The 12,469-nt window shown below is 44.1% G+C and overlaps 1 protein-coding gene across 13 annotated transcripts in view; it reads left to right on the forward strand.

Annotated features, from left to right (window-relative positions):
- FHOD3 (formin homology 2 domain containing 3) overlaps window positions 1-12,469 on the forward strand; it is a 423,570-nt gene that overhangs the window by 182,651 nt on the left and 228,450 nt on the right. For all 13 annotated transcript variants that reach the window (XM_045527658.1, XM_045527665.1, XM_045527667.1 and 10 more), the window contains exon 5: window positions 6,338-6,443. In XM_045527658.1, coding sequence (XP_045383614.1) covers window positions 6,338-6,443 — 106 coding nt within the window. The remainder of the gene's footprint in view (window positions 1-6,337; window positions 6,444-12,469) is intronic.

The raw sequence follows: 12,469 nt of genomic DNA on the forward strand, positions 1-12,469 counted from the left end.
AATAACGTGTATGCCATGTACTTTCCCCAAATATGACTTCATTAATTCAGCCATGTGATCAGATTATCCTTACATCAATGAAGAGTAAATATAAAAATACTTTCTTGAACAGCATGCTAGCAGCAGTGAGCAGAAGTGTGAGCCTGGGTGGTTTTCAAAACAAGTTTAGTATGAAGGATAATCATGTATGTTGTTGCCAACACTTGGGACACAGTGACTGGAGACACAGTTGCACATGCCTGGCACAGGCTCTGGCCCACGACTTTTCAGTGATAATGATGAGCAAGATGATGACTTTGAAGTATTTTGTATGTCAAGTGAGGAAAAAAATGAGGTCTGACCTCCTTACATAGGCAAAACTTACCCTCGGAGTCCTTCGGTAAGCTAGAAGAAGTGGACATGATGGAAATTTTTAACTTCAATAATGAAGCTCCAAATGTTGATTCATTGACGAAAGAGCAGAAATGGTTCTGAATCAAGGATGATTGTGATGATAGTGATAATGAAGTTGTAGTTGTTGCCATTGGAGAAAAAGTGCCTATAGACAACATGGTGAAAGTGTGTGAGGTGCTTATTGAAGGACTGGAGCAGCGTGTCTTTATAACAGAACAAGAAATCATGTCAGTTTATACAATGAAAGAGAGACTTCTAGGACAAAAGCTGTTGTTAATGAGGCAGACGACTTTGGATGTGACATTTGAAAAAGCCACCCAGCAGAATGCCTTCTCGTCCTTAAAGGACCCACTTACTGGTCCCTCAACCAGTTCTGATGTTTCTTCTCACCTAGAAAAATAAATTACATGTACAGTAATCTTTTAATCATAGCATTGAGACTGAAAGCCTGCTGCTGTTTGCTGTTGCTGTTGTTTAACAGCAGATACAGGTATTCTGGTGGCGCTTAGTTACCCTGAGCACGTTACTTTTTCACTGTCCTAATGGTATGTCATGTGTCTTACTGTTAAGTACTTACGTGTGAATAACTGTGAGAAAATGATTGCTTATCAGTAGCATACGAATTTAGAGGCAGGAATGATGGTAACAACCACAGATTGTCCACATGGGTGGCTGAGATAGTGACACGTTTGTTTTCCTGTGGTTCAGTGCACACAAACTTTATTTCATGCACAAAATAATTAAAAATATCATATAAAATTACCTTCAGCTTATGTGTAAAAGGTACATATGAACTATAAGTGAATTTCATGTTTAGACTTGGGTCTCATCTCATCATGCATATGCAAATTTCCCAAAGTCCAAAAAAATCTGAAATCCGAAACACTTCTGGTCCCAAGCATGCTGGATAGGTGATAACCTATGTAGAAATTACGATGCTGTAGGACAATGACACTTGTCTTTCTAGAAGTCTGTGTGCCCACTGGATTTCAGCACCCAGTCTTTGGTGCCTAGCCTGGTGTCTGGTACCACCTCAGTAAGTGAATAGACTGGGTGCATTGGGTGGTTTTCTTGCAGATGTCTCTGTCCTCAGTCATTCCCGTCTCTAACTTAGTAAATACTGTATTAATTGTCCGAAAGCTCCACTTCTAGTGTTTCCATCCATGTGTTCCTCTTAGCCCAACAAAACACAACTTCTTCACCTTCTGTTGTGTCTCCTCTGGAGCTCAGATCCCCGATTGCAGCCAGCCTGGCCTCTGCATAAGAGGGCCACATTCATGCCGCACCTCATCCTATCTCATGTAGTCCCTCAGCCTGCCTCCTGTCTGTCATTTGGCTTTGACTTTTCACATCTGATTGAGTATCCGGCTGGTGGCAGAACCACATAGATAGCAGCTAGTCCAAGTGACTTTAAAACATTGTAATTTGTGCACCTTCAGTAGGATATACCTCAAAACAAAAGGAGCCACCAAAACTCCTCAACAAGAAAACTGTTTACTATAATTGTATTTGTGGTGCTAGTGTTGGTATTACTGTTCTGTGACTGTGTGTGTGTGTGTGTGTGTGTGTGTGTGTGTGTGTGTGAATCAGGGGGAGAGATGAGTTTCTAATTCTGTCACTCTTAAAAATCTTAAAAATTAGGATTCTGAAGTTAAAAAATCTATATTCCTGAATTTAATTGGAAGTATCATAATGAACCCATGGTGTATATTCTACACAAACAAGAAAATAAGCATATTTTTAGCTTTGTTTATTGAAAAGAACTAGAAATGATAATCATTTTGTTAGCAAAATGTACTGCCAGCAATGAGACTGTGGTCTGAAACACCAAAAGGAAACAGCTCCGTGGAGAAGCGGCTGATTCCAAGTCTGGAGTAGGAAATGTGATAAACTTGGAATATCTTACCATACAGAGAGCAAGAAAGCTATCAAATACTACTAGGATTATTGCCAAATGAAGCAAACTGAAGGGTCTCTCACAGCTGGCTGGCCAGCGATGGGACAGTTAGTATCAATAAGGGTGAGAATTGCCATGGATTGAAACACGTAACATAAGTTTGAATTGATGAGTTTATAATGATACTAAAAAATATTAATACAAGGGATTGGCAAAAAGAATAGGCAACAGATGCTAGTTAACTAGCTCATTATGGGAAAATGCTGTTAACCAGCTCACTATTCTGCAAATGATTAAGTTTTAGAATCTTACATTTATTTTGCCTTTTCATATATGACCTTTAGGATAATCACACAGTAGTTGAGAAGGAGGTCTTATCTGCAGGAATATTCCAGCTAGTAAATGAAAAGGAGTAATAGAAGTAGAATATCACCACTTTGCAGCCCCTAATGAGTTGATGGCTCTGTGTGCTGAGCACTAGGAATTGCTGACCTGATGGAGATGAGAGACAGCCGGTATCACGTGCCTCCCTGCGGGCACACAGACTACCACTGAGGATGTAGTCAGGGCAACAAATCAGCCCCGGATCTGGTCATGGCTCTTACATGCAGTGACCAATTTATATGTGATCCAGGACAGAGGCACATGCTGCATAGCACCACAGGGGTAACCAACAAAATGCAGACTGTGGGCTACTCTTCAGGACATATATGACCTGGTTTCTTCAACATACAGATTTCAACGGCAAAAAAAAGAGAAAAAAACCTATGAATTAAAAGGTGTTTGAGTTATAGCAACTAATTGCCTTGAATGGCTCTTATTTGGATCCTAATACAAACTATGAAAAACAGTATTTATGAAACAACTGGAAATTTGGTCACTGACTGCACATTTGGTAATATTTAAAAAGTATTATTATTTGAGTTAGAGTCTCATTCTGTTGCCTGGGCTGGAGTGCCGTGGCGTCAGCCTAGCTCACAGCAACCTCAAACTCCTGGGCTCAAGTGATCCTCCTGCCTCAGCCTCCTGAGTAGCTGAGATTACAGGTACACCTGGCTAATTTTTTGTTTCTATTTTTAGTAGAGGATAGGGTCTCGTTCTTGCTTAGGCTGGTCTCAAACTCCTGACTTTAAGCAATCCTCCTTGCTCAGCCTCCCAGAGTGCTCGGATTACAGGCATGAGCCACCATGCCTGGCCAAATATCAATTTTTTATTGGTAGTACATACTGGAATATTTATGGATTAAATGATGTGATGACTGGGATTTGCTTCAGATTAATACAGCCAGGGAGAGGGTGGTAAGATCCATGGAACAGGGTTCCTATCAGTTGATTAACTCCTGGGGTTCACTAGACTAGACTATTCTGTCGTCTTTTGTGTATGTTTGACGTTCTCTAAATTTAAAAAGTTAATAAAATATGTTTAGAATCTTGTTGCATGTCCCTTTAATCAAGCTCACTCCGTGGTATATGTTCTCTGAATTCCCAGGGCCGTCATTTTTACTATTTATTCATTACAGAAATATTTTTGAGCAGCCTGGTTGGCACTGTGTAGGCAAGGAGGAAGGTGCTTGTTATGAGAAGTTTATAGTCTGTTTGGAAGACCACACACATGTGCACAAAACAGCCCTCAGCTACAGCAGCAGTACACGGGGGATTAGCTGGATTATGCAGGCAGCGAGCTGTCCGGGGCATAGATCACCACCTTCCACACCACGGGTCGGCATCTCCATCATCTCTTGTAGGTAGCTAGGTTGTGGAGGCCTAGACTGTAATGGCCTAAAAAACAGAGCCATTAATCATCTAGATTGACTTGAATAATCTTTGACCCCCATATGTGTTAAAAAATAATGAAAGTTAACCAATTTCTATAACCAATATTATAGAAAATTCTGAAATGCAGCAATAAGCACTTAATCTCAGCTCGTGTTAATATTTTGATTGCATTCTAGTCTGAAACTAATATTTTAGAAATCACGTATTAATGCCCACATCTTTTAGGATATATGTTTAAAACCTAATACATTGCCAATGGTGGAAGATTTTCTCCACACTACCCATAAATTTCTCTTTCGTAAGTGCCTTATCTGCATAATGTGCATAAATTTTAAAGTTCTGAATTATTTTTATAAACACTGTCTCGCCTGTCCAGTGTTTTTTTTCCAAGCGCCTTTGCCAGACAGTCAGTTCTCTGGTATATTAATATTGGTGATTAGCCTGAGTGGTTCCTTGAGAGCTTGTTCTCACTTTTTCACCATGAAGTCATGTGTGAATCTAGTTTTAGTTAAAGTAATAAACATTTGTTACATGCTTGGAAAAACTTTCTGACTAGACATGAGCTCATCTGAACGTTCACTTTTCACATGTGCTGGTGGAAAAGGATATGGATGGAGGGAGAATTATTTTTTTATTTCCTTTATACATATGAGTGTAAAGTAATTTTCCAAAAACTCATGATATTGTCCCATTTTCTTTCTTCCAAAGCCATGATTATCTTAGTCTGAGTTAACACAGCTGTCTTTCATTATGTTCAGGGCTCGAGCATCGCTCACCCAGCCTCCCCCGGAGCCAGCTCTGACCCTGAGGAGTGCTTTCTTGGTTCAAAGGGAGCCTTCACTGAGCCCGTCCACATGTACCTTGTCCCCCGTCCATATAATTGGAAAATGCCATAAAATCAAAATAAGGGGCTGATTTCATGTAGGGACAGAATGATGCCAGTTCATCTACATTAGTTTTCTCTTTTGGAGATAAACCATGGTTGCTGACTATTCCTATAATAATAACCTTTCATTATTCCATTAAGCTCTCTACTGTTTACATCACTGTGGTTTTTTATTTTTTGCTCTGTTGTGATAATTGAAGATGAATGTTCCAGCCGTATCCTAACTCCATTTGAGAAGAGCCACTGTCCAATTGAGGAAATCTCTCAATCTCAATTGAGGAAAAAAGTGGTGGAGAAATCCATCTCGTAAGAGCTGCACTGTACTTGGTGCACAGAAAAGTGACTGGGTTTGGGGGCTGGATGGAGGTAGTTAAGTGATCTTGACCACATTTTGGGGGGCCACTCTTGAGTCTTAGTGTCTTTATCTGTAAAGAGAAGGTAACATTAGATCAGTGGTTCTTGAACAGGCTGCCCTTTAGGATTTCCCGGGGAATGTATAACAAGAGCCTTGGTCCCACCCCAGAAGTTCTGATTAAATCCATCTGAGTAGGATCCTGCTTCCTGTTTCTTTTTAAGCCTTCCCCAGATGATGCTAATGTGGAGTCAGGAGTGAGAACATCTGAGCACTTAGGAATCACCTGGAGGGCTTGTTAAACACGTAGCTGGGCCTCACCACATAGCTTCCTATTCGGTGGGTCAGGGGTGGGGCCTAACGAGTGCCCAGGTGAAGCTCATCCTGCCTGTTCCTGCAGTTGATAGGTCTAGAGATCTGTCTTTAAGAACCACCGGAGTAGATGACCTCTGAGCCTTCCAGGGGTTATTCTGTGCTTGAGTCTGCAAGCCAACCTAGGGGGTGCGCTGCTTCCTTGTCCTGCAAGCAGCACAGCACTGGAGCTTGGAGAAATTGCTACCTTAAGTTCTCAGAGAGCCTTTGCAAGACCCTTTTTGTTAACCACTACCCTTGAGGACTGTCTTTGGAACACAGGAATGGCTTTGAGTCCTTCACTGCAATCAAATGTTTCCTGTAGTTAAAAACCAGCAAGTTTCATGTGGCCCCCACCCCTTGGGACCTGTGGGGGAATGGAGCCTGGTAATTTTTGAAGAATGAAAAACAGAACACTGTAAATATGTCTGACCGTTGGGAGATGCATTTGCCTTATCTTTATTAGATTGCCCAGAAGGCAATAATTGGCAAACCATGATGTGAAGACTGGTTGTGAAATTCCTCTGGCAACAGCGAAGATGCTTCATTTGAATAGAGTGGAGCAGTCTTTAGGGGCCATTCTGGTTTCAAAGGCTTGCACATAGTTTTAACAGTAGGGGTGGAAGATGGACTGGGACAGTATTTGAAGTCTTTTTTTTTTTTTTTTTTTCCTTCCCTGCCAGGATGACAAGGATTTGGTGCATGAGTTTGTGGTGGCTGAAGGTCTGACGTGTTTGATCAAGGTGGGAGCAGAGGCCGATCAGAACCACCAGAACTACATCCTGAGGGGTAAGTCGTGACCGAGCACACAGCCCCCCAGCTGCAGGGGAGGTTGGGGTTCACCTCCAGGAACTTAAATACTGAGAGCTTTTTAAAAGAGTTGGATTGGTGGGTGAGGCGTTACAAAAACCCTGTGGGTAAAAGACATCTTTATCAGGTTTTATCAATTCTTAGTAATTAGTGACTGAGCTAATGTTACTTTCACCTGGAGTTAAGAAACAAGAACACACTACTTGGTTCTTTATAATCTTTTGTATTTGGTGAGGAGGGAGACACACTAAATATGCTCAGGTAGAGCCTGCATCTCAGCAGAAAGCCACTCCAAACCAAAACAGCCTCTGGGAAAAAAGTACTTTCTCCAACTTGAGTTATCACCTGGAGCTCTTGTCAGAAGTGCACATTCCGACTTTGTCCTCCTGTTTCTGATTCGGTAGGTCTGGAGTGGGTTCAAGAATTTGCGTTTTAAAGAGCGATTCTGAAAGCTGCCTCTATAATTTCATTTATAAAGCGATGCACGTGTGGAGGCTGAAGCACTGATTCCTGTTCCAGTTCATAAAGTTAATGGTCTTTTTATAGATGTAGATTTTGTGTGCACCTTGGTATAAATTTTACTTGATCCTGTTATTAAAAAAAACAACCTGTGAATAGGCAGGGCAGGAACTATTAGGTTGGACCCTATGAAGTTGTTGCTATCAGTGGTTTTGAACTATAAAAGGAGAAATTTGATATAGTTTAATATTATCTCCATTTTGCAGTTGGAAAAACTTAAGGCTCGAGTCGAGTGCTTTACCTTGAAAAGTTACTTCCCCAGCGTGCAGGCAGCGGCTGTGCCCAGGCACTGGGCGTGTCGAGACTGGTCAAGGTTCTGCTCTCCCCTCTGCGTCTGTGCCTGTGACCTCACAGACGGCACTCTCTGTTCATATAAAGAAAAAAAAATCCCAAACCTTTTCTTTTCCCTTCGATGAAGGGAAAAGCACATGAAAAGTGTGATTTACTATAAGATGTCCACGGTTCGAGTTGAATGAGACAGGCAAACTGAAACAGTCATTTTGGCTGGTTTTTTTTGTGCCGAGAGAATGATTCCTCATGTTCTGTGCTGTTACCCAGCGCATCAGGACTATGAGTCAATCCCCTCTTCCCCCTCTCCTGCAACAAAAAGAAAAAGAGAAAACTTAGGGCTCATTTAAAAAAAATAAAAAAATATTTAAAGAAGTTTTTTTTTTTTTTTCCAAGTCAGTGTTGTTTTTGTTCATTTTGATAAATTCCAAATGTACATGTGGGGGGAGGGTTCCTCAGCCCGAGTTTTGCTGCACCATGCTGTGTACCTGCTGGTGTTTGTGAGGCTGGGGTCAGCTCCTCTTGTCCCCATTCAGGCTTTCCCCGAGCTTCTAGTAGAGCCCCAATTGCAAGTTGTCAGTGGAGATACTTTATTGATGAAGTTTTTGACTTCTACCCTTATATAGTTTGAATATTGATATGAAAGCTGTTATGGTATGTGTAGACAGATGAACCATAAACTCTGTCTTGCTGTGTTACCTCCAAATGTAGCCATCTTTCTGTGTCTAAAAAGACAAGTGCTGGTTTGGATATTTCCGTTCACACTGGTCCAACGCCTAGAATAGAGGAAGGCACCAGAAATAAGGGTGGGAGAACTTCCTCTAGTTGATTTTTCCAGGTATAATATGGACATCTACATACTGAACCACGTGACATGACATACACCTAAGATTGCCTAATTCTGAATAGTGGGTCTACACAGAGGATGCATTTTTTTTTTTGGCTAATGTTTAAAGTATACATCATTTTAACTTTACCAAAAAAAAAAAAAAAATGCCACCCCCAACACACAGAGACACATCTCTGTAGAACTAGTGTTACAGCCATCTACATGTTTATTTTGCTGACCCTTATCTAGAAGTGTGTATGTGTTTCTATAAGAGTGATCATTGGTACAAGCACCTACATCCAAGTGTGGGCAAGGGGTTGGCTCTGCCAGCTGTGGCCAGCCTCTTTTAGCAAGGAAGGCAAAAATTGTGTCAGAATCTGCCCCTTCTCCAGACTTCACCTGGATTAGAACTGGGTCACATGACCCTCTGTAGCTGCAAGGGAGGCTGGCAAAGTTGAGGGTTTGGCTTCTCAGACTCCTCAGAGGGGAGGCAGCAAAGAGAGATGTGGGCTTTTGGGCTTGAGTCCCAGCCACACAGAGGGAGTTCGGAAGAGAAAACTCAACAAAGCTTAGGAAGCCCCTCCTAGCGAGCAGCAGCGAGTGCCTTCCCACCCATGGCCTGTGAGCTGCTGAGGGAGCCCTTGTTAGGGGGCAAGTTACACTCAGTGGGCACATAAGGTCCCAATGGTATGAATTGGACTTCCTGGCAATGAAAATGGTGTTGACATAGGAAACTTCATCCAGGCTCTCTTCCTTAGTGAACGTTTATCATGAAGCTTGCAGTGGCTCAATTTGCAGTGTTCTGACCTGCCCCAGAAAGATGCTGGAGGCAATTCCTGCGTGTTTAAGTATCAGAACTCATGACCGGACAGAGCCCTGTCAATCACCTGCTGTCCGTGTAGAAAATGCCAGTGAGGCGAGACCCTCGCTTCAGACAGCTCTTCCAAAAACAGGAGGAGGCCCCAGGTTTCCATTATCACCACCAGGGCCTCGACTTCATATTGTGCTTTCTGGGAGTGTCCATTTACTAGAGACCTGAAGGTTCTAACAGGTGGAAAATGAGCAAGTGCTGCTGCCATTTGGGTCCCTGCAAGATGTTCCGCTTTCCACAGGATGGAGGTGCCTTGTGTGCCTGCCCCACGCCAGCTAAGTCTCAGAAGACCTGGGTAACCAGGGCGCTGTGCCCAGCCATCAGCACATCTTAATGTATCTGACTGAAGCCGGTGCCCAGAAACTAAATTCCAAGGAATGTAAATGACAGATTTCTTGGGGTGTGACTTAGGTGTTTTTATACAAGGAAGCCGTCATTTTTCCTAGCCCATACATTGAGTCATCCTTGTGTGACTTTGAAGAATTTCTCAGGTAGGCTTTTTTTAAGTTGTGTTCAGCTGACAGAGCCACTGGACATTTGCAATGAAGAACAACCTGTGAATTGCTTTTTTCTTGGTCCAGCCATGTTTTAACCATGCTATCTTGGGTGGGGCCTGGCAAGGCCAGATGCAGATGGGGAAGAGAAGAGAGACTGGAATGGAAAAGGTTTTGCAGTTTGGTCACTCAGGGCACTCTACATGGGCCACTTGGGAAGCACAGGGGTGGGTGAGGAGGCAGAGGGAAGGGGGCCCGTGGTGGATGCCTGGATTGTGATTTCCAAGGGCAGATGGACGGGGCAGGCCAGGGGGCTCAGGACTGGCTCCTGGGGCACAGGTGTCATGGAGCAGTTGGGCCCATCTTTAGTGGCCTGGGGTGTGAGGGCCCAATGTGGGAGGGGATCGTGGTGTGGACTTAACGTGCTGCTGGACAAGGGGACCCAACTGGCCTCCAGCCAGGGCCTCAAAACTGGGTCAAGACAGCATTTAAAAACTACATTGCCAACCGTGAGGTGGGCTGGTTGTCCGAGTGTCCGGAGCAGTGTGACCTTCAGGCCATCACCTCCGGAGCTCTATGGGAGTCCCACGGACCCAAAGGAAACAAGAGCATGGGGAGAACCCAGTACTTACCCACATCTGCTTTTAGAACTTTTAATTTATCTTGATTTTTTAACTTGGTGCTCTGTCAGCTTTTTATTTTAAGGCCCAGGCATCCTTTGCTCTCACTTGCTGATGTATCTGCTGAGAGGCAAAGATAGGCTTGAGTTACAGCGTAGCCAAGTGCTCTCCAGAAGCGTGAGCAGGCTGCTGGGAAGAGGTCTTAACCGCACAACACGTAGGAATAATATTTATCTGACTTATTATTCTTGGATGGTTATAGCTAATGATCTAAAGTTTTTCAGGATAGCCAGTATTTAATATAAATCTACTGTGGAATTTTGTACCGCACAATTATTCTTAGGGAAGGAGAATGTACAGTGGTATATTCCTACGAACTTAAACTTTCTGCTGACATTTCTGAGCCTTCACTATGGGCAATGCACCACATCAAGCCCTCGGGGTGTGACAATGAAACCAAGATACAGCCCTGCGCTGAAGCAGGTCCCTGTGAGGTGCTCTGCGTGGCACATTTTATATGTTGAATCACATGTATGTTTAGTTGTAGATATATGACATGCTTTGGATGGGAAAAGAGAAAAAGGTGTAAGCAGAAACAGTAAGACTAGCTGCCCTTTCTGGCTGTCCCTCAAGGGAAACTGCCTCTTCTGGGCTAGTTTTATATGGAGAAATTTGCTTTGGTCATTTCACCTAAAGCAAAATGCCAGTTAATCATAAATCACCTCAATCATTATCAGAGTTATTTGAAAAGCTGGACAAGATCTTAAAAGTCATTTAGTTCAACCCTTCCCAATTAGGAGAATACTACAGATATTTTGTTTGCCCCCATAATGTGTTTTTTAAAATGTTTCAATGATTGTCAGCATTTAAGACTTGGCAGATTACAAAGTCCAGATTTCAGGCTTCTTTGGAAAAATTAGAACCACAGTCAACTATATTCCCCTACATGGGAAAAAACCCCTAAGTTCTCTGCATATTGGGGGCTCCTCTAATGAGGATCGGGATGTGTGGTCAGATGGTCTCTGCAGGCATCTGCAGCACCAGAAACGAATCTCATAGAATAGAAAGATTTAATGACGTTCGAGGGAAGAGAGTGGTACAAAATGATCACATGATAACTAAACCAGCATCCTCCAGCCCAGAAAAACTGAAAAGTTTGTATTTTGGCGTTTCAGAGCAAAAGAAGGAAGGTGGAGGTTGGGTTCAGACTAGAGGTTAGGGAGGGCACCAAAGTGGCCCCAGGCGGGGAAACAGGAGCAGAGGGAAAGAGTATATTGCTTCCTGAGGCCAGGTTAGATCCTCAGCCACCGTCTTTTCCACGGAAGGGCTCGGCCTGGTGCTCCTCAGCCTCCTTACACTGGTCCTGTGTCCCACCCAGCTGGCTTGGAGGAAATGTTCTCCGTCCTGTCTCTTGCCAGGAGGACTTTCTGCTCTCTGTCTGGCCTTGGGGGATTAATCACGGCAGCTGCATGGCTAGCCTGTGGCTTGGATGTCGCAGTGTTCCTGGTGGTGTCGCCAGCCCCAGGTGGGCTGAGGCCAGCGTTGAGGGAGTCCGTCCTCCCTCGATGTCTCTCCTCCTGCTGAGCGGGTGTGGCAGGGACTGTTCTCAGTGGGAAATCATTGCAGCAGACACCAATTGGCAGCCCATGGGGCCATATTAAGCCTGCAGGTATTTTGTGCACCCTATGTGGTATGTTTAAAAACGTTGGAATAATTATGAACATTTAAAAAACTGGGAGATTTGACATGAAAATATGGCTTTCTGGCTTTTGTTGAAAAACTGAAAGCTCTAGGCAACACAGGGCCTGTGGGGTGTGGCCGGGGAGGGCTGGAGGAGCCGAACCACTCGCAGCCAGAGTACGTGTCTCCATGTGTTGTGTGTTTGTTTTTTTGTCCCTTCATGGTTGTTGTAAACCTCTGCTTTTGGTGTCTCATTTTCTCTGTGCCCTGGCTGGCGCTGACCTCGGCCTGGCCTCTCTCTCACCCCCACTTGGCACACGGCTGGGGATGTGGCCTCCCGGCTGAACCAGCCACACTGCTGGGGAGTTTGGTCAGGGCAGGGAAGCCACAGCCTGCACTGTTTGGGGGAGAGAGGGAGGCCGAGTCACTCTTGGCTGCTGCTGGTGGTGTGGGCTGACGAATGCTTCCCTGAGTCCTTTGCGTGTCCCATCTGTGGCCCTTCTTGCCACCCCCCTGCCACCTTGCATCAGCCCTGCACCTTCTTAAAAAACTGGGCCAGATAGGAGTTGAGACCATGCTGTGTCCTTCCTCTTCCAGCCCATTCAAGCACAGGGTCCCCAGAATGGACTGAAATTAGCATGCTTCACAGCTGTCCCCTGGCCTGCCCAGACCAGGGGTTGTATCATGTACTTGCCCAGCTTTCC

This window comes from Lemur catta, chromosome 16 (genome assembly GCF_020740605.2).
Source record: "Lemur catta isolate mLemCat1 chromosome 16, mLemCat1.pri, whole genome shotgun sequence".
Lineage (NCBI taxonomy): Eukaryota > Metazoa > Chordata > Mammalia > Primates > Lemuridae > Lemur > Lemur catta.